Source organism: Montipora foliosa, chromosome 2, assembly GCF_036669935.1.
Source record: "Montipora foliosa isolate CH-2021 chromosome 2, ASM3666993v2, whole genome shotgun sequence".
NCBI classification, from domain to species: domain Eukaryota; kingdom Metazoa; phylum Cnidaria; class Anthozoa; order Scleractinia; family Acroporidae; genus Montipora; species Montipora foliosa.
In genome coordinates this window covers 50,387,022-50,414,521 of record NC_090870.1, presented here as the reverse complement: position 1 = coordinate 50,414,521, position 27,500 = coordinate 50,387,022, and the positions used below count along the sequence as shown (strand labels likewise).

The 27,500-nt window shown below is 38.8% G+C and overlaps 2 protein-coding genes across 5 annotated transcripts in view; both read right to left on the bottom strand.

The window, feature by feature from the left end:
- LOC137990919 (zinc finger protein 571-like) overlaps positions 1-3,058 on the bottom strand; it is a 12,765-nt gene extending 9,707 nt beyond the window's left edge. Inside the window, exons 1-2 of one of the 2 annotated variants that reach the window (XM_068836037.1) lie at positions 2,961-3,058; positions 1,215-1,422 (exon numbers count right to left, since the gene is read on the bottom strand). In XM_068836037.1, the coding sequence (XP_068692138.1) occupies positions 1,215-1,422; positions 2,961-3,032 (280 nt within the window). In that variant the 5' untranslated portion in view covers positions 3,033-3,058. The remainder of the gene's footprint in view (positions 1-1,214; positions 1,423-2,960) is intronic. The other variant, XM_068836038.1, reaches the window with a different exon arrangement.
- Positions 3,059-5,362: 2,304 nt separating this feature from the next.
- Positions 5,363-25,755, bottom strand: LOC137993467 (LIM/homeobox protein Awh-like). Of its 3 annotated transcripts, none has more exons than XM_068839334.1 (7): positions 25,549-25,755; positions 13,123-13,188; positions 12,543-12,724; positions 9,832-10,058; positions 9,047-9,100; positions 7,731-8,025; positions 5,363-6,863 (listed from the first exon to the last, which is right to left on the bottom strand). In XM_068839334.1, exons 1-6 carry the CDS (start codon positions 25,582-25,584, stop codon positions 7,742-7,744), a joined length of 849 nt encoding a protein of 282 aa, XP_068695435.1. In that variant the 5' UTR covers positions 25,585-25,755; the 3' UTR covers positions 5,363-6,863; positions 7,731-7,741. The 3 variants fall into 3 exon arrangements, with proteins under 3 accessions (XP_068695435.1, XP_068695434.1, XP_068695437.1); XM_068839333.1 differs by having other exon boundaries at positions 7,723-8,025; positions 25,549-25,754; XM_068839336.1 differs by lacking the exon at positions 13,123-13,188 and having other exon boundaries at positions 7,723-8,025; positions 25,549-25,752.
- Between the last annotated feature and the right edge of the window lie 1,745 nt (positions 25,756-27,500).

Sequence of the window (27,500 nt, the reverse complement as noted above, 5' to 3'; positions counted from 1 at the left end):
AAACAGGATTGCAATGTTCTTTACAAATTATTGATATCAAGTGAGATGGTGAACTCTTAGCCTTATGAAACACTGCAATAATGATTTTTTTTCAGTTATGATATGGGTATCCTTAGGCTAAGAACAAAATCTGAATGTCTGTGAAAAGGAGTCAAACCTACAATATGCGTTTCTGGTTACTAGCTCATATGCGCGCTCTGCAACTGAACCACAGGGAAACTCACAGGATCTTAAGCCCTGGTCAAACAGCGCATGATAGTTAATGATAGTCAACGATAGTTCACCAGAAAATGTGCACACAAGCTCGTGTGATGCTTGTGTGAGTCTCTCTGAAAATGGCATCATGAAAAGTTACAAACACAGTACTAGTATGAACTTTTCAAGGTGAACGAGGGTCGCAGCCTGTTTAGTTGCCCTGGAATTGTTGGATATAATGAAAGATGAAGCTTGAGTGCAACACTTCTTTTCCTGATGTCTGTCTTCTTCCTTACAAAGTCAAAGTCAAGATTTTCATCATTTTCGAGGTCTTTGTTTCAGTTGACTTTTGTTATTTTAATTGGCCCATATCACTCATTCAGTGTGAGGCTGGACGGGCAAAGACAATGCAAAGACAAAGCCTTTATTCCCCACGAACTCCAAGATGGCCGCCGAGTGATAAAGGTGAATTCCTTATCACTTTCAATAAGCATGCGATTTTGTTCTGCAGCATTTAATCTGGACGGAGCAGCCACTTTTTCATTTACCTGCACCCATCGATTTTGGGCAGAGACAACTAACCATAAAACTATCCTTGACTATGGTGCAATGATGTGGTCAAATGGAAAAGGGTATCACTGACTATCACGAGAATTTTGAGCAAATTCAAAGAGAATGATCATTTTTCATGATAGTTGATAATAGTCCTTTATAGTTGGTGGTCAAAATGATAGCGCTCATTTTAACTATTATCACCATCAAGCACTGTTTGGCCAGGGTTTTAACCATTAAACTATACTCATGTGACTACTGTCCTGCGTACTGAATTGGATGACTGAAATACCTAGTAATGACATATTCGCGGTGATATTGAGATGGCAAGTTTTCAGCATATAGAGGGTGAATGAAGTGATTTTTTTTTCCTTTGGTCATTTCAATATGTCATTTCCTTATTAACGAAGACACATTTGATTACAATGGATCATTATCAAAATAAACAAGACTTTCCTAAAAATTACCTTGAACAATCAAATCATATTCCAGCTGAGTGAGTGCAGTGCTGTCGAATGTCACTACACAAGGCACTGATTCGTTTAATAGGCGTCCCTTTACACCAAGTAGAATTCCGTGAAAACTATCATCTGATGAATAAATGAGCTTCAGTAGTCCCAGCGTTATACCGCATTCTGCCTTAAAAAGAGGTTGGTCGTCTCTGTACAAGGTAATCTGCAAAAGGAATTGAAATGGGAGGAATCAACAGGGCTATTTATATGTATAATAATTATAAGAAACATAAGGCAATTATTGCATTGAGTATGAAGAAAATTTCAACACTTTTTCCATGTATATTATATACACTGTACATGTATATAATAATTATATGTATAATAAATTTAATATATTGTATTATTAGTGATGACAGAGGCTTACACAAAATGCAGCGGCAGGTTATTCTGAAGTTGCTCAAATTCAGCTGAACGCTGAACACAAAAATACCAGGCAGCTTAAATTTGCTTCACACAATGCCACTTTAATAAGAAACAATAGTGGCTAGGTATTCTGAAACCTAAAATTCATCAACAATTTGTGCTCGGGACACTTTTCAATCAGATATTCAAGTACTCACATGAGCTCCAAACAATAGTCTCATACACTCTTAAATAATTATTAAAAACTCATTATGCCACCCCTTAACTTTTTTTTCTGCGTTAAGGGAGCCTCTTCCAATTTTTTCTTTAGGGGAGAAGGCGGCTGGTAAACCCAAGCTACACTACTACTAGTTAATAGTTGACACTACAGCTGCCCCTGCTGTTAAGTATAACGTAATTGCGCACAGAATTCAATGTTTCCAGGGCCTCCAGTAGAGGATTGGTCGTTTACAAACCGAGCAGCTTTAGCATAAGGCTATAACTGACGTTGAAGCGGGGAGAGAACAATGAAAAGGGAGTTGCATAGTTTGGTGTCGTTGGAAATGTAAGGAGATGATGATTTGATCATGGCACACACAGTGGTGTACCAGTCTAAACAGAAACTAATGGTGCGTGTTTGTAAAAATATCAACCAATCCGTGCCTGAGGGTCAGATCCTGACCCTGGCGTCTGCATGAAAGTGAGATTCAAGTCCCAGGTAACCAGAGGTTTTTCTCTTCTTGCCGCTTCGCTACTCATCTTTGTGGCTCTCTCGCAGCGCAAGAAAAACCTCCGGGATCAGGGTAAGTCTGACCTCATGAAGGAACTGAAACGGTGTATTATCAATGATAAGTACATCAAGTGAAAAATTTGTGTAGGTAACAAAATTAGAACCACTATAAATGACGTCGCCATGTTGGTGGACGAAAGCCAAAGATCACTCATTTAAAAGCTCCTTTTGTTCATCCACCAGCAATTGTACATTTAAGCATTGTTAAATCGGCGTCTCTAGAGATTGGATGCAAACCGCACCCATATACCCCGCCGCTATAGTTGTATTAAAGCGGCATTGTTTGAAAAAACGAGGCACATCTATTTAAAGCTTAAATTAGTGGCGGGGTGTTCAAGAGTTTACCCAAAATTACTTTCACCAGAGATGAAATCGGTTAACACTAGCTGACACTTAACTTCGCTGGTGTTCGGCAAAATACCCCCACATCAACTTACACATGATTGCAGCTGACTAGTAAGCTTATTATCGATCGATGATAACACAGTATTTTCAATCTAAGCTGAGAAGTTGGATCATAACAAACACTTATGTCGAATTTTTTCACAGTATCATTAAAATATTACCTCCCTGCTTCCCACAGGATGAGCGTTCAGAGCCGATACTCGACAGTCGTTATTGTCCAGGCAATCCGCCATGTTTATACCATTCTTTGTTGGGTGGGCTGCGTCCACGCGAGACGCATCCCGCCCCGCTCAGTATATTGAATCAAATTATTTGTAGTATGGGGACCGGAGACCCGTTTCTCGAAAGTCCCGAAACTTTACGGGCCATTTTCTATTCGGGTGTCACAATTCCTTTTGTGTCTCAAGAACGGAGAGGATTTAAGACGTCAAACTTCACAGTAACTTTTCTTTTTGTTACCTTGAAAACATGTTAAAAGATCGGTGTCTTGTGTTCTTGGGCAAGACACTTTACTCCCATGGTGCCTCTCTTCACCCAGGTGTATAAATGGGTACCGGCGTAATGCTGGGGGTAACCCTGCGATGGACTAGCATCCCATCCAGGGGGGAGTTAAAAATGCTCCTAGTCGCTTAATGCTACGGAAACCGGGTATAAGCACCGGCGTGTTGGGTCATTGGCTCGGAAAGCGCTTACCTTTCCAAAACAAACGGTTGGCAGTTTCACAAATGGCTTTTCGGGCCCGAAAAGTTATCGGGACTTTCGAGAAACGAGCCCCAGAAGCCCATGAACTGGAGCGTCCCTATGCAAAAGAAACCTTTGCCATGTCAACCTTTGCGCGTATTCTTTTTGTTTTTAGAACTTATCCTTCAGCAGGATACTCACATTTACATAATTTTGCATGCATTGTTTTTTGCTATTTTTGGCTTTGTTTGACAATAAGAGCTAGTGGCGTTCTAAAAATAGAGAGATACGCGCAAAGGTTGACTCATAGGGCTTGTATGGGAGAGGAAAACTCCTACTCATGGGCTCCCGGGTGGGACTCAACCCATGTTTCTGTTCATTACGCGGAAGCCTATTAAAGGTTATGGTAGACCTTTACGGGTGTCCTTTGCGAAACTTTTTTGTAGCGCTTTGTAAGGTGCAACAGCCATAAACTATATATCAATTAAAAGGTTATGAAATGCCGTTTCGGGGTAATATATTTTCTTTTTCACTTTATCCCAGCAGAGCGAGGTCCAAGAAACTTGAGCGACCGATGTCTCTCTGAACGAATTTATTCGGATATCGAATTTTAATGCAAAGTCAGCCTTCTGGATAATGTCATTCATAAGGAGTTTATGAAAATGATAATACCAACTTCATTCATTAATTCAATGAAAGGGAAGGATACCAGAGGTTATCCCTATTGAGGGTATCCGCCCGCAGCCGGATGTAATTGACTGAGAGTCGATTTTGATGAAGGAGGAAAACCGGAGTACCCGGAGAAAAACCCTCGGAGTCAGATTGAGATCGACTGAAACTCAGCTCACATACGACCCGAGGCCAGGGTTGAACCCGGGTCACAGAGGTGGGAGGCACTGTTGATAACCGCCAAACCACCCTAAAATAGCCCGGAACAAGATGGCGGAAACACCCTATAATAACGTGACATGGCTCCTTTAACGGGAACCTCCACTTCAACAAAAAATAACTTTAAATCACAGGAAATAACTGTTACAGTCAAGTCTGTCTAAAGTATTTTCAAAGAAAGTGTTTGTATCCGAAATAAATAAGTTCTAGAATCGCCCATTTTAGTTTCAAATTTCGCGGGCGCCGCCATCTTGAATAAATTTTGACGTGTTACGGTTGCCCTATTGTTATTAGACAAAAGCTCTCTGTGTCAGAACAATAGGGCAACCCGTTACACATCACAAATATTCAAGATGGCTGCGCCCGCGAAATGTAAAAGTGAAAATAAGCGATTTAAAAATTCACATTTCTTGATAAAAACACAGTTTTTTAAACAAATTTCGGACAAATTTGTTTGTAAACACAATTTTCTTCGGTTTAAACTTGTTCTGTAGTAAGAGTGGAGGTTCCCTTTAAGAACTCGTCTAAAACGCTTGAACTGTGAAAATGCCGTCACATTCGCCCTTGTCACACGGCGGCAATATTGTCGCGGGAGGCCAAAAAAGCTTTGTTTTACCACGCCAAGCCTCACCCCCATGGTTTCCACTGCGAGGCTTGGCGTGGTAAAGCAAAGCTCTATTGGTCTCCCGGGACAATATTGGTTTTGTAGGCTCCAGGCTTTACAGTCGCCTTGCTCGGTGAGACCGCTGTAAATACAAATCCTTACAATCCAAATGCCAAGGAAGGAAATATCCTTGGACACCCACTACTAGTCGTGGTACGTCCTTTCAAGCCCCCCAAAAACCACAATCTGTAGCGGTATACGACAAATTGCACGAGCCATTCCACTTTCCAAGAGATGACAGACACCTGACTTCGTTTCATTTCCTCTCCATACGCAGGATTTCCATTCTTCATAGCGTTAACCAACAACAACAACAACAACAAGTTTTCAATATTTTGAGTTCATGCGTTTTTAATGGTAAACCGTGTACACAATGGTTACACGGTTTTTAAACGTTAATTTAACCTCTGCTAAGGTGATGCAGCATACACCACTTTACATAAAGCTACCGTCTATAATTTACATTCATTTCTTGAATAAGATACGTTAAATACTCTCTTTTTGATGTCAATATTTTACAACGTTATGTGTCTTGCTTTCAAGAGAACATGAACCAGTCCTGTTCTGTCAAGAAAACGCCAAAGCTATTATTCAAATGACAGAAAGAAGTTACCATACATCACCTCCCCAGGAAGGGCTTGGCTGAACTTGGAAACAAAAGCGAAATAGAAGCTTTGCGATAGATGTTTTTGAAGCCAAATCCTGTTTTTCACAATCAGAGTTTACTAAAGCGTTTGTATTTTTAAGAAAAAACTTTGCTTCAAAAGTACTAGGGTCAGAAAGTAGTCCTGAAGGAAAACTGGTCGCAGAATGCAGATAGATTCCCACCGATGGAAACAAGATTTCACAAAGGATTCCTCATTCAGCCAAGATCGCCATTACAGTCTCAAAATTCGCTTTAAATACAAAACTAGTGGCTCCAACGGAAAAAAAAACAATAACGAGCTGAAACCCTCGCAAATTTTAAATCTGAACGTAACCCTATGAAGAGAGACAAAACCGATACCACCAGAGAATGTTGAAATTATAACAATTGAGCGAACCTTAAATAATCCAAGGGTAACAAATTTAATATTTCTAAAATTCTCACTCTGGAATGCATGCAAGATTGGTTGGTGAACTTGTAAGTTTGCTAAGCTCTGTTATCACCGTTTTAATTCCAGAGACAAGAAGGGGCCAGGCAAAGAGAATCTTATTAAAACTTAACATCACAAATTACACTCTTTAGATGAACTACGATAAAGTAGTTCGAACTTTATAAGATCTTCAAATATGAGAATTCACATTAAAGCTTTAAGAAGCACCCATATCATTTTCTTAGCAGGCAAGTAAATGATTCTCAATCTTTTTTTTTTTTTTTTTCGTTTCAAGAATGACCTCTTTGATCGGCATTTTTGAAACAAAAGATGTTAGGCTACCGTTTCGAAGTCATGAATAAAATTCTTTATTTTGTTTTTTACCCAATGAAAATTGCTGCGTGATCACAGTAAAATCCAAGTCGATTTTTCTTCAAAGCAGGTCGAGAAAGTTTACAATCCACCATAAGCCAAGGCCTTCTAATCTCGAACTAAAGAAACCGGCGATAATAAAGGCGAAATTTAAAAGTATCTTTGGATTTTCAGAAGTTCTCAGTGAACGTTTCAATGCCTTTTGGAGCGTCGATGCTCTCTCAAAGTAAGAATTAAAAGCAACATATATTTTGAAGCGGACTTATTGCTCTTTGTTGCAGAAGGACCACGACGTGCGATCTGCGCATGCACACGACAATCTTGTTTGGTACCTTGCAGGCTATCATACGTGTTGGCGGCAATTTAATTTAAATCCTTACAATCTGCAATGACAAGAAATAGGTACGATTAAAAAAACATAAAAACAGCGTGTTTGTTCATAAATAAGCAAGCGAAATTAACTGAAAGCTACCAAGACAAAATGCGGATGTTTTTCAATTCAAGGAACCGGGTCCACGTGATTTTCCGCAATTTTTATGTTGTTTGCTCAGTGACCTAGCCTATGAATGGTTGCGAGGCTGCAGGTGACCTTGTATCGATACATACCTCTCTGCTTTTATCATTTAAATTGTGTTGATGTAATTGTAATTAGTCTACATTAACATTCGACAAGCACAAAGGTTTGTATCAAAACTTAGCTACAACTGTAAAATGGTCTCTTTCCTTCACCGAGCAATTTTAATATATTCTGGTGATTCTTAAGTATTACATTGCGAATAATTCTTGCTTCACCTAAAAGCGTACTTTAAGGGGTCAGCGAAGAAACCCAGGTAGGACTTTTCAACTGAAATTCAACCTAATACATCTTTTAAAAAGTAGTAATTTTTTCTAAAACGATATTGGAGACGTATCTTAATTTTATTCTCCGAGTCATTTTCTTGGTCAGAAAAGCAAGTTTTGAAGACTCATAGCCATAACCTGTGAACAAGTGATGCTACGGTTTTGAGTAACTCGAATAAGAAATATCGTTCAAACGTTTGAACACTGACTTATGTTTTATCGCACACTTATTGAGTCACCATCCCATGGGGAACAAACAGGAAAAGTTCGAAGAGAATTCTCACTTCACTTTTATAACCAAGAAATCACCTCGAACTCAAAGTTGTTATTAGGCCCCAGGGCCACCGCCATTAAGCGTACTTAACATTGACTACGTCAAGGTGAACCAGTCTTTTGACTCACCTCTATACCTTTTAACGGATCAAAGCCCAGCAGAGCTAGGTGTTCGCGGGCTCCCGGTAAACAGCGGCGTTCCGTACTTTTTCTGCCTTGCGCGCGAATTTTGAAACCACACCTGCGTGACCCTCTTACTAAGACCAGTTAATTGGGCGATTCGTTCCAGGTCTTGCCCGTCCGGGTTGGAGTCGATATTAAAATTCGCTTGAAGAATCTGCAGCTGTTCCTCGGTGAACGTGGTTCGCACTCGTTTGGTTTTATGACATTTTAATATTCCACCGCTCGTGGGCGAGTCTTCACTGTCCGCGTCTGAGGTAACAAAACAAAAATTTGCTGTCACTTCATTTATTTATCTGGCCATTACTGCTCACCGTTTCATGCACTATAAATAATTTTAGTCTAAGCTCAGAAGGGCAGATTGTCGCCTGAATGAGATTGAACGGCTTTACTTCAATAATTCTCATGTATTTTAGAAGTAGAGCATCCAAACTTGCCTTGCTGGTGATCGGAAGGTCACGTGGTCTACTATTCTAAGAAACACTCAGATTTCCCCTCCCCCCCCCCCCCCCCTCTGTGCTACAACACGTTCTACAAGCAGATTTACACAATACAACTGCTCCATCAAATTCATAGTTAAAGGGGCTATGCAACGTTACTTTTACGATGTTTAAGGGAAATCTTTAGTTACTCACGAGTTTAAAACTCGAAAATGGTAAAGTGGAATTCTTTTACTGATTACATTACAGTTATGATTCTGAGCAAAGAGCACCTTTATCCAGGCGATTCGTAATAAACTTGTAAAAACGTCGGGCCGAATTTCAAGATTACCCAAATGCAATCCGTTTCAAACTTGTCCACTTGTATCCATCCATGATTCTCTTTCCTTTTGCTGTATTTGTTTTATGTTGTTCAACAGTTTCAAGTGGTTATTGCAATGCTTCGTTCTACTTTTCAGGCATTTTGGGTGTCATGAAATTATGAATTATGAATTATAACTAATGGCAGCATAACTAAAACGAGTGGCATTTTATTCAAAATGTATTTCCGAAGATCTATCAAACCATGGAGAGCATCTGAAAACCAACCATAAACATGACGAACGGACTGAAGAGCACAAATCCCAAAAATTCCCCCTTTTTCGATTTATTTAAAGCTTAATTTCGCGAGGAGCTGATTAAAGGTTAGCTATCAAGTTGGGAACAGTTCTGTGAAGATTATGGCCCCGTTGATATTTCAAAGTAAATTAACTATGCTGCTGAGATCCGCTGCTATCCCATCACAGCAAAGAAGTCTCAAGTTGTATTGATCACGCAACAAAATTTTAAGTCACCTTGTATCATGTCTTCAATCCCTCCGTCACTTTGAGTGCAGAAAGAAAGACCAACTAAGAAAAGATGAAGAGAAATCCGAGATGAGAGTCAAATAATAATGCACAACCGAGAAACAAAAGAAAAAATTTCACACAAAGGTGATCAGAGGCAACAAGACGAAGCCAGAGTAATTTATTTGACAAACAAAATTAAACGAAGACAACCAATGACCCAATCATGATGCACTTGGATGCAACCAGCACGAAGCGCGGGAAACGCAGGCGACCAAGTCACAAATGGTTTGGGCTACCTTTCTGATTGGATGAAAATGTGACGTCATTTATCCTTAAGCCAATCAAAGAGCGTTGCAACCCACGCAACAGGAAGTCGCTACTGAAATTGCCCCCTCAAAACGCAATTGTTGTGTAGATGGAAGCACAATTCATGAAGAAATATCTGGTCCTTTCAAATACGATCCACGCAGCAACGAACAATTTCTGAGTTCGCAGGCTAGATATTTTTCGACCGATATCTAAAGCTAATAAATGTTTTGATCAGCTGTCTTCCAAGGAATTTCGTATTAATATAAATTATGAATGTACTTGATCGTGAATAACATCACTTATGGATAATTGACCGAGAGCCACTTTCCGACTTTCTCTTGTGATACAAAAGTAAAAAAAAAAATCAAATCTCCCTATGCAAAGTGCAAGTTGCATGCTTTATGACTGTAACTAAACTTACGGTTCGCGAAATTGTTCATGGAGAGATTGAAATAAAATGTGGACGAAACAAACCCACTCACCTTCTTGGGAAGAATTTTCGGGTAGGAACATTTCTAAGCTTTCCAAATAGTGTAATTTGCAAAGTACGTGTCCTTCTTTAAGAGCAAACTCTTCTCCAGTGGACAGTTGACGCTTACACGCGTCGCAGGCAAAACAAGCGAGATGGTACACACTGCTCTTCGCGCGCCTGACCCAATCGTTCGCGTGGATGCTTCGAGCACAACGTGCGCATTTGGTGCCAAATTGTCTGTAACAGTAAGAATAAAGAACAAGTTAGTATACACTGAAAACATAGACTGAGGATGACTGCAGACGAACCTATAAAGGCCCTGGCTTCGGCATTCACCTATAGTGTTGGACTTAGAGATATGATCAAAATGCCCAAAGGAGGCGGGAATAAGGGCCGTGTGGGATGATATCAAAGTAAAAGATTGTATTTTTGGTAAGCAGACATTGTTCAGCTTTTGCGATAAAACAGCTAAGTTTTGCTCAGACAGGACGCCAGCATTCATCTTCGGGCTTCCTTCTTGTTGCGTATTTAAACGGTTTTCTTCACACTTGCGGCCATATTTCTGAAAGCACCGACGTGACACTTTACTTGCGAGCGCCGACAGCGCAAGCTACGCAGAGGGATCTGAGGGCATGCTCCCCCCCCCCCCCCCCACCCCCTTAGGAATAAAAAAAAACAGAATACCCAGAAACACTGTTTCAAGTATTTCTGGAATCCGAGAATCAGTTCCCCAGGAAAGGTCGGAGTTCACTCAAATTCTCTTTAAAAAGTAAGTATAAATGAAATAAATAAATTGCACACATTATACGTAGGCGTGTTTCTTCATTAAATTGAGAAAACTAGAAGTATAGGAGGGTATTAAATTTTGCGACATTAAATTTCGCGGGAATTTTTTTTCGCGTCGCTTTAAGTTCGCGATTTTTTTTAAATCGCGAAAATCGCGAAATTAAAGCGACGCGAAAATTAATACCAATAAGGTAACCCCTCAAATATTTGGCCGGACATGGAATGGGAAACCACCGGACGAAACGCCCGGCCTCAAACGAAAACCCTGAACGTTTTGATCCATAAATAAATTCCTGAGAGAAAGAGGTTACTTATTATTGTCTGAATGTTCAACCTCACGTTACTTAGCGAAAAGCTAACCGGTTGTTCCCTTTCGTTTGTTTACTTCATTGTTTCTTTGCCTTTGGGCTTTGAAATTACCACCTTGAAGAGATCAATGCACGAACGGGTCGCACACAAAACCAAATAGTAATTAAAAAAAAAAAGAATTTCAATTAAAAGATTTTTTATTGAACCAAAATCGAGCGTGTAGTCACAATTGGAATGCTTTGAATTCGCATTGACAAAAAGATCCTTTACAACGCATTTCACTTCAATACTGTCTCCGCCCTTGAATTGATAATAACATGGTCAACACAGTTGTCAAAGAAACATCTTATGGCATATCATATGTTCTCTAAACTCCCATAAATAAATCGCTCACTTTTGTCATTACAAATTGCGTTTCCTAAGAGCTAAGGGGTTAGGTGACACAACTAATTTGCAAGTCTGTCATTTAAACAGAGTTCACCGTGTTGACACTTACACCTCTCAGGCAGGTGTCTTTGGGCGCTATACCTTTCATCACAAAGCCAGGCATTAAAAGCCAGAAATCGCGAAACGTAATCTCCAACCTCTCAAGAAAAGCTGTTAAGTGACGTTGAAAAAACAAACGCAGAAGAAAAGTGAGGCACCAAAAGAAACCATGAACAAGCCAAATGCCGGTTTACCGAAACCAATAAAACGAATTAAACGACATCGGCCGCGAAACGACTACTTTGCATTATTTTCCTGGACGCGATAAAATAAATTAGAGCACTATGTATTTCGCGTTCCTGCCAAACGCACGCCGTGTTTAAACTCTTCCTACAGGAAACACAAAACTAAATTTAGGGAAAGTCTTAGCTTGATCTCGCCAACTTCAACGCATGCGTCTGTGTACACCGCTATAGTTAAAGCCCCTACGTCAAGAAACTACGGTTGAGCTATCAAAGTCGAGCGTTGTGGTAGATTTAATTGGAACGACCGTGTAGTACTTTTCCGAATTAAGTTTGACTTTAGACGCTTGGAAATGATTTCTAACGTTTGATTGTTATAAACCATACCTCAAACAGTCAATATGAAAAGCCAAAACAGCAAAATGTATTGTTTTCTAAAACGGAGACCATTCTCGACGACTGTCGATCCGAAAAATTTCGCAGAGAGTTTTTTCCTCATTCAAATGCCAGGAAAACGGTAATATGGTAATTCGAAACCTTTTATTGCCAGCGTTAAACATGTAATGCTGGTCCTTTCAGTAACACACAAACAGTCACTGAACTCATTTCTCATTTTCTTATTGATTACAACGGCCAAACAGAAAACCGAATATGACACTGTGAACCGTCCAACGATGAATACAAATTGCTCTTTAACCATAAGAAGATTGGTGCTACGACAAACAATAAAACTTAAATCATACTTTACCAGACGTGGTTAAGACACCAAAGCGAATAATCGCCGCTAACAAAAAAATATGTAAATTTAAACATCGAATAGCGATCCTTGCTCAAAAATATGGACGCCCTCTTTCTGACAAACCAATGTTCGCAAAATCTTCCGCAAACTGCGCGGTTTATTTAACCGCGACAGAAAAGTCTGAACGGGCAGACTATTAAGAGATGAAAAAAATTCTACCTGGCGTAGTCCGTTTTGCAGTAAATCTTGTCTTCTTTAGTATAACAAGTGGCTTCTTTACCGAGTTCCAGTCCGCACAAGCAACACTTCAGACAGCTCGTGTGCCAGGCCTTTCCGCTTACTTTCACCAAGTACCTGTCCATAATACGGCCTTTACACCCAGCACATTGCTCTCCGTGTGCCTGGAAAACATACAACGTACATTATAAATTGCATCGATGATTTTAAACGACTTTCTCTTCGCATAGTCAGTTCTACATCTGATCTAGTTTTACAATACAGGGCCAGACAGCGAGATACTTTCCTCGAGACGACCACCGCAGCGAAAATGGTCACCACTCTCAGAAACAGAGGAGGAGAAAATGCATTTATACAATTATTTAAAGTAATCCAGAGAATGCAAAGTTTGGATCACCGCGACCGTTTTAATCCTTGATAAGAGAGTGGTCTTCCTTTGTCCAGGAAGAAAAAACAAGGAATATTCCAGATCACAGATTTCCGAGCACACGGCGACAAAATACACCGGGTCATATTGCAGTAATGAGAGCCAACACAAGCAACAAAATGTCAAGAACCTCACCGTCGCCTGGTCACCAACTTCGCGAGTGAAATTCGCTGCAGATTTTTCCTCGCAGGCAGTGGTCATCTAGCGAGGCGAAAACCCAATTAGTAGGGAGCCTTAAAATACGATAAACGAATTTGTTATGGTATTTGAGCGCGGATTTGTACCTTACCGATCCATCGGCGAAGTCAATAATATTAAACTAGCACCTGAAAGGTTTCAAATGGCCCAATACAAAACGACATAATAATTAGCAACCTTGCGACCTGATTGGCCAATAGAGAAAAAGGTAGGCGTGGCGCATGTCCACTGGGACATCGATATAACATAAAAAATGCTGCAATCTTTTGTTCGACCAACGCACGTTGTTTTGAAATGGACAAATATCAGTTAAATGACGGACAGTTTCCACAAGACCTTGCCTTGCGTGTTACAAACTCGAATTTGCAACAAACTACACTTTGACCTTTTCAACGTGTGCTGAATTAGGCTGCTTTAGCTCTGTTTGTGAAATCGTCAAAACTCTCTGACCAGTAAATCGGTATTTAGACCAGTGACATTAATAAAAGCGAGTTGAGACCAGTTTGTCTTGAAAAAAAAATCTTGCCCCTTTTAAGAGCAGGTACTACGCGTCACCACGGTTTGTTTGCGACCATGCATGAAAATCACACGACTCAACGAAAACTGCCTTTACAATGCCAAAACAAAAAGTAGTGTCAATGTGTTTCCTGTGACATCATCGGCCAATATTTTCAATTGGATAAAGGGTTTACGTTTCTAAAGAAGCTGTGGCACAGCGTCAGTGGGAAGAGAAATACAGAAATACGTTTATTAACTGCGTTGATATGGTAAATTGACCAGGTAGATGACGTTTCGAGCGCTCGAAACGTCAGCTTTTAAATTTATTTACGGTAGTAAATTTACCATATCACTGAACCCAGTCGATAATCCATTTTAATATTTTCAATTAAACAAGAGTCCGTTCTTCGATACGGCAAAATCTACCGATGTTCCTTGATCTACTGAGTACCAAAACTTTCAAAACAGCAACTTAACGATAGAATCGAGATGAAACATGCCTCTCTTCAAAACATACAAATTGCTTAAATTTTAAAATAAGAGACCTATCCAATGAAAGAAAACACAGATTGGTAAAAAAAAAATATTTAGCGAAAAACAATTGAAGCACGTTCTGTCCAATTCACAAGTCCACTGAACATTCTATCCACTAAGGGCTCGAAAATCAAAGGGAAAAAAGGGCTTTTAAAATCGGATGGGTCAGTTTTAAGAAGTCCTATTATTGTCTTGCAAAAGAAACTATGCCCGTCAGTTTTCAAGCAACAAAAAACAGCAACCCTTCTTTACAAAAATTTGCATTTTCCTGTTCTTAATAGTTCCAGATCACAAAGCAACGAATTTCTGGAATCTTTTCCGTCGAATGAAGGTGTGAAAGATTATGAGCTTATCAGTTTGTCTCTCATTTGTACGCTAAAAAGACTGACTTAAGTTGCGACAAGCAAACTTAAAAGTTTAACACACTGAAAGCAAACGTTTTTAAATCGAGAACTTTTGCCAATGTTTAAGGTGAGAATACTATTTCGTGTACCGTCACCGCTAACATTTCACTTGCTGCCTCGGATTAGGATTCCAAATAAGTCAAGAAAAAAAGAGAGACAAACGTTCTATGAAATTCAAAACGAACTTCAAGTCTTAAGATGAGTCATTTACGCTGTAATACCCTGCATCTCCGGAAATAACGGTCTTTAAAGGAACTTTTTGTCTATTTAGCTGGACAATCATTACATACTTGAAAGGTTCGGCAAATAAATTATTAATTACAACACAATCCCGCTACGCTTTGAAGAAGAGAAAAACTCTAAAATACTAGGCATTATCGCTAAACATGCAAAAACGGCTGAATATCGCCAAAAAGGAATAAGGATGGCACAAATGGAGACACTTTCAAGGAAGCCTGTGGATGAATAACTACAAACTAATCCAAGAATATCGAAAGTAATTTTAAGAGCTAATGACAACTGAATTAAGCAACGAAAAACAGATCGCTCTTTGTTTTACAAGACATGAATTATTAAGAACCTCGCACACTTGACCGATATATAATACACTGGATTCTCTTTGACTTTATGAGAAGATTCATGTTTTAAAAATAAATATCATCGCATGGCCATTTTCAAGAGATTATGACCCTTTTTGGATCTCTTACCTGTAAATAGATCAACATTATTCTTTACTTAAAACCCTCCAAAGAACACCATTACGTCTCCAAAACAATAAACGATATATGGACCGACCTTCTCGTGGTTTTCGAATTATCCTGAAAAACATTTAGGAACTTGAATTTGAAAGAAACTACGGCAAAATCTCACAAAGGATTAAGTTTTCACCGAGACAGCATTGCAGGAAATTTGCGAGCGAGAAAAACGGGCAAAACATGGAAGATGGTAAAATGCGACCGTTAGAAAATCGTAAAATTAAAAAGCGACTTTTGATTTCATCAAAACTAATTTATATTGACATCGCCGACTGCGGTCTTAAGTGGAATATGTTTAAAACGATAGAACGATAACCCAATCTTTGAGACGAAATATTACACAAAAAGGGAATTTCCTGTTGTCTGAGGATAAACCAACGGAAAGTGCTCTTAGGAATTCACTGACATAGCTGATAATTGTTTCCTTTTTTTCTTTTTTTTTGGCAATCACTGTCTGCAAGATCATTGACAAGCAAGGCAACTGTTGTCAATTCAAATGTATGCAACACAACTGCACACTTCGCACGCGTCGAAAAAGCGGGCGGGGACATGGAAGTCACGAAGAAAACGCAATCTATGTTCATTCCTAACTTTTGTCATCTACAGGATTGGAACAAAAATACTCGTCGAAAAAACACAAATAATGGGCTCATCTCTCTACGTAAAAAACAAAAACGCACGCTGAGTTTTGGACAAAAGACTCGGCAATAAACACGATCCGTTTTCCCGAGATGGTGTTGGCTCCACGTTCACGCTCCATTAGCACAGTTGACGAGAAGAAGTTCTCATCTTGTTCAAAATAAACATGCAGAATACTCATAAAGGACTTGGACTTAACAAAAGAACGCCAGCATGCACTATATTTTCAATCAAAATCTTCGAATAAAGCGAATACACGCGTTCGTGTCTTGAACTTTGAAATTCTACTATCTTTATCAAAATTAGCAACATAGAAACACGATCTAAAAAGACAAAGTAGACCTTAATTATGCAAACGTGATTAGAAAGCATAAACTGAGCTTGCCCACGAATTTGGGAAATTAAGAACATCATTAGCCCTCAGCAGTTACGTTATTCTTGTTTCAAAACTCAGTATTGTTTATAGTTATTTTAAAGACAAAACCAATTGAACCTCGTCGTGCCACGCCAAAAGCGAATACTCACACTTAGAATCCAACAAGCACTGATGTTTTTTTAACCTGACAAAAGATTTTGTGCTTACCTTATCTTAGCTTATTACGAACGAAATCTAATTTACCAAATCTCCGATATCTGGAAACCACTAAAGGAAACAGGCGCAAACTTAAAATTCGAAAGTTTTCACCAGGCGTCAACAACAATCCAACGAATTCCGCAAGACAACCGGAAATTTCACGATGATGTTTTTGGCTTAATCTTGAATTAATCAATGAAAATGAAACAAAGCAAATCTAATTTACCTTCGACGTTTTCTGGATTTCATACTCCTGTTTTATACGGCGCAGGGACATCGTTCTTTCAGTTGTCCGCTAAATTGAACTCTGGACAAATGCAGTCAGTGTACTGGGTAAATCGAATGGTCGAATGCAAATTATGACCAGGCGCAAAGCGCCCTTTAAAGTTGAGGTCTCGCAAAATAGACACACCGCCTTGAAAAGGCGGATGGGAATCTAAAAAAGGAAGACAAATGCAGAGAGACGGGAAAATAAAAGAAGAAAACCAGATGTGTCTGTGCAAGGGCTTCCCGCCTGCCGACAAAACACCTGTTGAAAAAAGATTCTTGGCGGAAACAGACTGCGGAGGTTTTTTCGTCGGGAGACGACTGTCAAGCGGCTTTTCTTCCTGTCGCGATTACGTTTCGTAAAAAAAAAAAATGAGGCAAAATTTGAAGCTAGTGGATAAAACCAGGTCCACACAGCGCACGAAACATACATACGAATTCCGCAAGACAACCGGCTAGATGCTCTCCCCTCCCTTCTTCTTATAAAGCACAACTGCACCAACTGGACTTAATTCGTTGAGGTACTTCAATTTTCTTGGCAACTGGATAAAATAGTTTCCACAGAGAGGATATTATGCATCTACATAGAGCCCAAGTGCTATAAAATACAAAGAGAGAATTCAAAGTGGCGCCGAAGAGCAGTCCAGTGCTGGTGCGATACAGATTGAAGGGCATTGTTTCCAGTCATTTTACAAACAAAGGTACTTCACTTGAGTCAATAATTTCCGATAACAGCGAAACAGTAGTCTTAAAAAGGTTTCGAAAGAGCAAATTATGAGATTCCGACCTGCTTATCCTAAAAGCTAACTTTCACACGGAAAAAAAATAATAATAATAATTAAAAAACGTTTATGTCTTGCAGTCCTCTTTCTCTTTTGAAGATACGGAGACATTTAAAAATCAATGACACCCGAAATACGCTCGGAAAGTTTCGGCTTTGAAAAGCGCAACATCCTCTTCCGAGAGAAATCGGTTTATCTCGGGTAAAGGTGGCCGAAAACAGTTTTCGCGCCCTCTCGCTAACGTAATGCAGCGCGCGCGCAGGGATTGCAAAAAAAAAAAAAAAATTAACATGGCTTTAATACAGCAATGCTCAATGCTTCCGCTATCTGTACTATTTTCCCTCATAATTGAAGAAAGTATTTTGATGGTTTGTAGTCTTCTATGAGAAATGTATGTTAGAAAAGGTAACGATGCAAAGAACTCCGCAATTTGCAGATTTCTCTTTGTCATCGAAAAAGAACCCAGCCAAATGCAGCGCATGCGTAGTAAGTTAAAATTTGCGATTAAATGCGGAATAGCTTTCTCGGAAATATGCCTATTTCTCGAGAACCACTCGTTAGAATTTAACGAAATCTGGCACGAAAATACTTTAAGAAATAAGTAACTGGAGCATTGAAAAAAAAATTGAACTTTAACAGAGGAAATTCTAGACATTTCAGGGAACCTTCAACAAGGGATAATTAAAGATCTCTCTGTCAACTTATTTATATTATTAAAATAGTGTTAACTTGTGAGCATCGTTACAATCTTGATGCATGCAAATTATAAAGAAAATCTAACGACCAGATTTTCTGCAAATAAACAAAACCGATTTTAAAGGCCTGCTCATATTTATTCATGTTGCCATGGCAATGGCATATACGTCAGCTTAGCTATCAAAAAACCGACGTCCGTGTTGTTAAATTGCTTGCTACCATTTTTGGGGACCAAAGGATCAAGGGTTTTAGAGAAAATGGTAAATGAAACATAGGTATCAAAAACTGTGTTCAGCCACCTTAAAGGTCTTCGGCGTTTCTTTGTCGCTTGCATAGTATCAAAAGTTGGTTTGTCTCGGTAACTTTGTCGGTACTTTAGCATTTGAACAAATCTTCTCTGCCGCTTGCCGTCGGCTCTGTGTTAGGGAGTTAACGACGCCGACGTCGGCAAAAACAAGTAACTCTGCACTATCTTGAGTCTTTCGAGATTGCTTATCTCTCTCTCGTTGTAAAACGCAGGCGAAGTATCCTAAATATACATTGGATGTCAGAGTAAAAATAGAGAAGAAAAGGTTTACAATTGCATGCTTACGCTACCGTCAAAACCTCGAATTTGGTGATTTCATGTCGTTGTAATGCAGAGAACCTGCACCTGTGCCGAAGTAGCCCACCTGCGAAATACTCCGAAGGAACAGCCTTTGCCCTTCCACCCAAGGGAGGAAAGAAAAGACAAAGAGAAAAGCGTCAGCGAAAAGCTTCTGTTATTCAAATGTGCCAACCACAGGATCAAAAGACCCTTAGTTTCGACAGCCAATGAAGCTCTGGTTGGCACAATAGGTAACGTCAACGATATCTTCCCTATTGTCTGATTTCAAGCCGAGGGGGACAAGTTAGAGTCTGCAAATAGACCAATTTCGATATATTAAAATTCAGTCCGAAACAAAAGGCATCATCTCGAGGCTCTGGGGAATAAATATAAGGATTTGTATGAGTTTATTCCCCAGAGCCTCGAGACGATGCCTTTTGTTTCGGACTGAATTTTAATATATCGAGATTGGTCTATTATGGGATTAACAACTATTGATCCACACACAGGCACCTCAGGTTCACAAGGCGAGTTTGCCATGCATTAGTGAAAAGAGTTAAAAACTAACTTAAGATGGAAAAAATGTCTTCTTCTTGCAATAAACTTTCCTTACCTCAAATGTGTTGTTCACTTCTGTTTTGTTTCGATTCAAAAGCCATTTTAAGGCCGTTTTGTCGATATCGTGAAATCAGTACTCGTTTATACCCTCTTAAGCGAAGCAGAAGCTGCATGCACACTCGTCAATTCCGGAGCCGAACATCACTCCACAACTTCATCTCCCTTCACAAGCGAAAGTCCTCAGTCCCGATAAAATTTCCATTTCCTTATAGCCCAATGATATTCGCTCCACATACATGTTATTTAGCGCTCATAAGAGTCGCGAAGAACAAGAAAATGTGAGGAAAGGTCAGCTGTTTAGCAATCTTTTCATCCGTGACTGAAGGTGAGCGCCTATCAAAGGCATTACGCGAGCCAAATCTGCTGCCCTGATTAGTTCATTCGAAATTATTGGCTCGCGTAATGCCTTTGGTAGTTGCTCACCTTCAGTCACGGATGAAAAGATTGCTAAACAGCTGAACTTTTCTCAGATTTTCTTGTTCTTTGCGACTCTTAAAATAACTAACATGTATCTGGAGTGAACAACACATTTGACGTAAGGAAAGTTAAAAATTGCAAGAAGAAGACATTTTTTTCAACTTAACTTAGTTTTTAACTCTTCTCACTATTGAACTCTCTTAATGCATTGCAAACTCGCCTTGTCCACTTGGGGCGCCTGTAGTCTTTCTGACTTTGTGGATCAATAGTTGCTAATCCCATAATTTACAGATTCCTACCTAGTCCCCTTCGGCTTGAAATCAGGAAGGAAAAGAGCAGTCAGCGGACGTCCTGTCAACATGAAGTGAAAGTACACAGTAAGTTAAGCAGCTTAAACAGTTGCAATTCGAACTCATCGCCCAGCAGATGCGCTGCATCAGACAGGCTATCAAGCTTTCTCGTCACACATGCTTAATCTATTGATTTTCAAACTTTCAACACTACTATGACTACAGTTGATTTTTTTTCATTCAACGAGAACTAGCATAAAGTAGCTTTTCAAAGGCACCTTAAGCCTAATAAAAACTGTATGGGAATTTACATTGCAAAACAAACTCTTCTACATGAGAGATCCAAACTTTGCAGCTAACTTTTGGATTTGTGAAACCTGGTAAGCTGATTTTTTCATTCTGAGCACGCCAAATTTTGCACGTTTTAGAGTTGAACTCAGACAGTTTCAAAGCAATCAGTTGGACGTTCGAACTCACCAGTTTTTAACTTGGAATTATGTTGCAATTTAAAAATTAATGATGGACTTAATCGTCACTTTAACTAACAACAGCATACCCAGTAAAACGTGATCCAAACTAAAGTCAAACCAGAGATGTGCCTTCTGAAGTGATAAAAAAGTACTTTAAAAGACGTCTTTAAATAGACATCTCTTAAATTCCCAATTATGTGATCCTTTAATTAACTAAACTACACGATGAAAAATACCCTTAAATAGTAACGAAATTATTTAACTGCGCAATGAATATTGTCCGTTGTTATCAAACTCTCAATGCCAAATAGAATGTTCCAGTGTTGCTGTTTCTGATGAGAAGTAAAAAAACATTCACATTCACCACAATGCTCCAATTTACACATAAATTTTAGTGATAAGTTTTACCTCATTCTTGCTGATTCAACACTGCTTTAGAGCCTAAAAGAGCTTAAGTGTCGTTAGAATGGATACATTGAAAATGACAACGCAAATTTGACAACTGCATACATAAGTTTTCAAACTTCTACATGTACGCTATCAGCCCTATACAACATCAAACTAAGTTTCAGCCAATATTGATGTTATCTTAGTAAGTGACACAATATTGTAGCATTTGCTTAATATTACTTGGTGATAATTTGACCAGCCCATTTTTTCACACACCTTTTGGGTCAACTTCATGTTGCTAGTATATTTAATTGCTGACCTCTTCTACTCTTTTGGAATTGTGAAATGGATGTGTTTGTTGGGGGATTTTCACTTACCTCAGCAACTACAACAAAAATTACATCTCAGAAATTTTACTTAGTATTTATAAATGATGGGTTTAGTTGTCATAGTTACGCTTTAACAACAACCGCACATGTTCATGAAAGGCATAATGGATACACAAATAAAATTAATTAATTTTTTAAAATGATGATCATCAATCAAGTTAGACACTATTAATCCTTTGGATCAGATAAGACTTAATCTAGAGCTCAAAGAACCCATGTTCAAACTGCACAATATTCACATCTAATAGAAGTATATTTAATTTATATGTCTCAATAAAATTTATCACCTTAATTAGCAATCTGAGTTTTGTTACGTCATAATCTGAATGTTCTAGGATCAGTTACAAGATAAACAATTCGTTTTGAAATACAACTAGTTACTGATTCTTGAGATTATTTTTTGTTTTATTTCTTTAGCCTGAAAATGTTCTTAAGGATACTTGTAACTTCAACAATTCATGTAAAACAACAAAGACTGACACAGAGAACCTACCAAGAAGCATCATGTCTCAATACAATTTATCACCTTAATTAGCAATCTGAGTTTTGTTGTGTCATAATCTGAATGTTCTAGGATCACTTACAAGATAAACAATTCTTTCTTAAATATTAAACTACTGATTCTTGAGCTTATTTTTTGTTTTATTTTTTTAACCTGAAAATGTTCTTAAGGATACTTGTAACTTCAATAATTCATGTGAAACAACAAAGACTGACACAGAAAACCTACCAAGAAGCATCACTGTTTGACACTGTACTAGCAATTACATTTGTACTTTCTTGTCACATTATTCAAATGCGCTTACACTGGTGCCTCGAAAATGCCATGTCCCAGTAAATTACTATGCTACTAATTAAAAAAGCCAAATGAACAAAATCTGACACAAATTTAATTAGAGGGCAAAAGCAGCATTAATATTCTTTACATTAGGACAAACTGATATAAAGTTCGGATCAAGATCACTACATGGGAATTGCATACAGGTATATTTAAAAAAATGGCTTTTTGTTTTTTTTCTTTTTTAAATATTAATTTCTTTATTTATTTACTTAATACAATACAATCTCTCACCAGAACTAACAGGACCACACACAGAAATCAGTACAACCAAATGGAACTTCTGCTACATGTTGCTTTGAACACTAACACCAAGGCGCAGGGATTGCGTAGTGATGAGAGTACTCGCCTCCCACCAATGTTGTCCTGGTTCGATTCCCAGACTCGGCGTCATATGTGGGTTGAGTTTGTTTGTTCTCTACTCTGGACTGAGAGCTCTTCTCCGGGTACGCCGGTTTCCCCTTTCCTCAAAAACCAACATTTGACTTGATTTGCCATATTTGTTAATTTCAGTTTAGTGTCCCCAAGTAGTGCTCCAGCGCTAGAATGACTAGACACTTAAGGACGTTCGCGTTAATTGTTTGTGCGCAACTTTTGCTGCGCAGGTAATGCGACTGTACATCACTTCAAGCATTAGTTAAGAAAAAACGCCGAGAAATAATTTTCAGGTCGGCTAAAGAATGGCACATTTATTTCCAAAATATTTCATCAGGAAACGTTAAAGAGAAAGGACCAGGAGGCTGGAAAAGGTCGCTAATCGAGTGGTGGTTGAAAGTTTTGAAAACTCGAGGAGGGTTTAATAGTCTTTGTCAGCAATGTTGTGTAAATTTAACCCACTGACTCCCAGGGGTTCCCCATTGACGAGTAAAATCGTCTGGCATTAGACAGTTTAGGCCAGTTTGGGCGTCAAAGGGTTAATGGGGTTAGTTTTTTAAACTGTTTTTATTACGTTACGAACTTCTTAGATCAAAATGAATGCACGTTTTTGAAGTTCTTTTCCTTTACTTTCATGAAAATAGTGCAGAATTATCTTCTCTTCCTAATATACTTCAATAGTGCGAACTTATAATGAGGAAACAGCCAGAGACTATATTTCACAAAAACCACACTCCAGAAGATGAGAAAGACGGCAACCGAGAGATATGATACAAAACACTAACCAAATAAAGATAATGCCTGCTTGAAACTTTGTTGCTATGTTCGAGAAAGTTTTTTTTTACAAAAACCTTTCATCGATTGATCCTGTCTTGGGTTCCAATCCTTCCCCAGCAGGTCATGCAAAATTGTGACAAACTAAATTTTCCGAGAGCTTCGCAACATCACATCGATTTTACTTGTTTAGATCATTGGTGATCCCTATTTTTTAAGACATGAATCACTTGCTCTTCTTACAATCTACAAAATATGATGAAATGAAAAAAATCACAATGTAAGAAGTTATCCTTTTAACTAATTTTTCTTTCCTTGTGTCCTGAGTTCCGGAAGTGGTTACAACAGGTAGCGCTTGCAAAAACGCTCTTTGAGGATTAACTCTACTGTTTACGACATCCCCAGTGGCATGCAATTATCTAAAAAACCCACTCCTATTATTTCTATGCACAAAAACCTTCACTCTAACATTTTATTTTTATGATTTTCGACGGATGAGTAGATGAGGCTACATCTCGTTATGATGACCTATCTATCGAAATTAGGGCATTTTTCCCTTGCCTTTTACTCCAAAACAAAGTCTGTGACCCCCTCCCCCCCCCCCCCAATTTTTTTTCATTTTTGGAATAAGTAATTTACAATGTATGACCTAACTTCAGGTGAGAAATGAAACAAAGTTTAATGTGGGAAAATTTTTGCACAAACGTCCTTAAATAAAGTTCCTTCCCTTTCCTATGATCTTTGTTGATAAATGCAATGGAATAACCAACGATATTTTAAACTGAATCTGAGCCAGGGTATGTTCTTTGCATATTCTTAAGATTTCGGTTTACCTTGGCCTCAATGTTCTTATAGAAAGATTTGCATAAAGACAAAAAAAGAGAAGCTGTTTGGAAGACAGTTCTCTGCCAAAAGGTACCTTAATGTCATGAGCCCAAAATATTCATGTTATGACAAGCAACACTGAAAAAGTGCTGTTTCTCCAGGAGAACATCCTTACAGGATCTTGCAAGATATTTAGGAAGAAGGACCTTATTCCAGTACTTAACCAATAATATTCTTGTCCACAAATTCACCTCACATTGAATCACTTCCAAACAGAGGCACAATAAAACAAAGCTGAGATGTTGAGGATTCTCATAGGAACATTAATTAACCCTTTGGCATCCAAACCGGCCTAAACCAGCCAGACTTTCTATTTTACTCTGACTGTCTAACGCCAGACGATTTTACTCGTCAATGGGGAACCCGTGGGAGTCAATGGGTTAACTAATCACTCACTGAAAAACTATGTCCCCATTAATTAACCCTTTGACGTCCAAACCGGCCTAAACCGCTCAGACTCACTGCTCAATGGGGAACCCCTGGGAGACAATGGGTTAATTTTGAACTAAATACAGACGATGTTCAATTTTCCATGAGCTATCCCTGAAACAAACAGCCACCTAAGCCTTTTTAGCTTAAAAGAAAAATCTTGCTCCATGTACAGAAAAGGAGTTTTCTAAACTCACACCTATTTTATCTCCAACAACTATTAATGAAACAGATTAATTACAGATGGGGGGAGGGGGGGGGGGGGGGGGTCAAAGAAATATGAATCTTAGGCATAAAAGCCGGATAATCGGCCTTGCGCGTGCGTTTTTCCTTGAAATTTATCGAATTCATTTTGCGTGCCATAATTTCGACATCATGATACGTACAGAACAAAGAACAAAGAACAAAGATGTTGCTAGGAACAAAATCTTGCAACAGTGCCCTTTGTAATCTTACATATTGACAGACTAGCTTTTCAAAATAAGAGTCCTGATCGCAGTGTTGCTCTTCGGGTGCGAATGAAAACTTTCCTTAAACGGATCAGCTGATCACGACTGGAAAGGCGAGCTCTTGCATTTCGTTGCTTGTTGTATTATGGTGTTTCGTAATATGTGAAACTGATCCTTCCGGATTTAAGACTCTTTAACAGTACAAATCACGGGTAGAAACTTATGCTTCAACAGACAAAGCGTTTCAACACGCACAGCTGTACAATCTAATTTCTACGATTTCAAACGTCTTAATTAAACCTACCAGCATAACCGCTTGTTCTCGGTATCGGCCCACCATTAAACCTTCGTTTGAATCCACTCACGTTTAACTCTGGGGCTCCTAAGGATCACCAACGGTAATGTTTAGAATAAATCACGTCAAGTGCTTCGCAATCGAGACAGAAGATGGAGGACAACTTCCGCCAGCAAAAAACATAATTTATCCAATATGGCAGACAATTGACAGTGTTTACTAGCACCCAATCTGCCTCGGATTCACCACAGGATACCCACAAATAATCTCATGTCGGATGCAACGCACACATCTTCTGGCTAGTCACGCAACCTTTTTCCTCCTCAACGAAGCTCTTTTCATTCCAATTTTCTAAAAGATGTTTCTATGTAACAAGAATCCTGCGCACGCTTTCTTTTTTTTGACTCCTTCCGTCAGCATAGCACGAAAAAGAACGAAAGAACCCCTGATCGCAGGTAAGAAGGGAATCATCACCACAAACAACACAGAACCGTGCGGAAACGCTGCACAGCAATCACTCAGGCAAATGAACTTAAATACCATCATGAACTTTATTCACTGTCCTAAAGTTACTCAAAAAAATCAATCATCTTGTGCATTAACGGTAAATAATTTCGAGATACAATCGGTTTTAAACCAGTTGACAGTTCTACAATAAAACACAAAGAAAAACACGATAGCTACAAAAGCAAATAGACCGAGATGGATCAGATCATTGAAAATCACAGTATTTGTAAAATAATTAGGGTAGGACGTGCACTCTCATTAGTCAATAGCTGTGTTTAGATGAGAGTATTTAAACACGGCTGTGACATCACACGAATTTTTGATTGGTTATGTGTTGTCAGACGCGCGTTTTGATTGGCTGGTAGGAGATATGAGCGTGTATCAAGAAAATCTGTTTCAATCAAGAAGTAAAACAAAAACAGCATTTTCCCTCATTTGTCGAAATATTCTTGGGGAAAAATTATAGAAGCAAAAGAGAACTTCTTCCGTGTTTAAAACGAACAAAAGGAGCGAGTGAGAGATGTTTTGTTTTCGTCCACCAACATGGCGGCGATGACGTAACGTGAATCCACCTATTTCATTTCATTTCATTTAATCTTTATTTAATCACGGTACAATTCATCAGCAATCTAAAACACGTATGTACAATTAAAAAATTAAAACCAAGTATAGATAAAACTATGTAAACTACATTAACTATCTTACTCAATATCAAAAAATAAAAGCTGCTTTCCATGAATGCCGTATTTAGAATAATGGCCTAGATAACCTCTTTAAAGTCGTTTGAATTGATTGAGGAACTCTGCTTTCCTTCATTCTAATGGCAAACTGTTCCACAAAACTGCCCCACTATAGCTAAAGCTGTTTTTGTAGTAGTTTGTGCGAGGTTGCGGAACATTTACCTTATTCCCAGAGTCTCTCAAACAATAACCAGAGTCGCGATGGACAAATTTGGAGCAGAGATACTCAGGTGCTAGTCCCTGTAGGGATTTAAACACCATTGTTGCTCTTTCAATTTGCCTTTGAGAGACTAGGGATTTCCATCCTAAGAGTTCAAATAAATTGTTGACATCAGCGTCATAGTTAGAGTAGGTCAATACACGGGCTGCTCTGTTTGTAGTTTCTGCAGTTTGTCCTGCAAAGTTGCTCCACAGTTTCCCCAAACAATATTGCAGTAGTTGAAATGCTTCATTAAAAAGACAACTATTCTGAAATGAGATCACTTTCCAAGTACACGCTTATTTGCAGAATTGCATAATTCTCTAGTTACAACTATTTTCTCCGGATGGATAACTTATTTGAAGGAAGTTATGCTAAAGACGCTCAATAGGGCCGTTTAGACGAGAGAAAATAAGCCGCGGCTTACATAAGACGCGAACACCCCGTATAAATGGTACAAAATCTACGTTCACGGCTTTCTCAAGCCGCGGCTTATCCTGGCCTGGGAGTTTAAA

What these genes read in the sequence shown, in the direction of transcription:
- LOC137993467 (XM_068839334.1), bottom strand. Translation starts at nt 25,584, where the DNA reads ATGGTGGGCCGATACCGAGAACAAGCGGTTATGCTG. An exon ending in GAGAACAAGCGGTTATGCTG is followed by an intron (nt 13,189 to 25,548) that starts GTAGGTTTAATT and finishes TCGCCTCGCTAG; the next exon opens with ATGACCACTGCCTGCGAGGA. An exon ending in AAGTTGGTGACCAGGCGACG is followed by an intron (nt 12,725 to 13,122) that starts GTGAGGTTCTTG and finishes TATGTTTTCCAG; the next exon opens with GCACACGGAGAGCAATGTGC.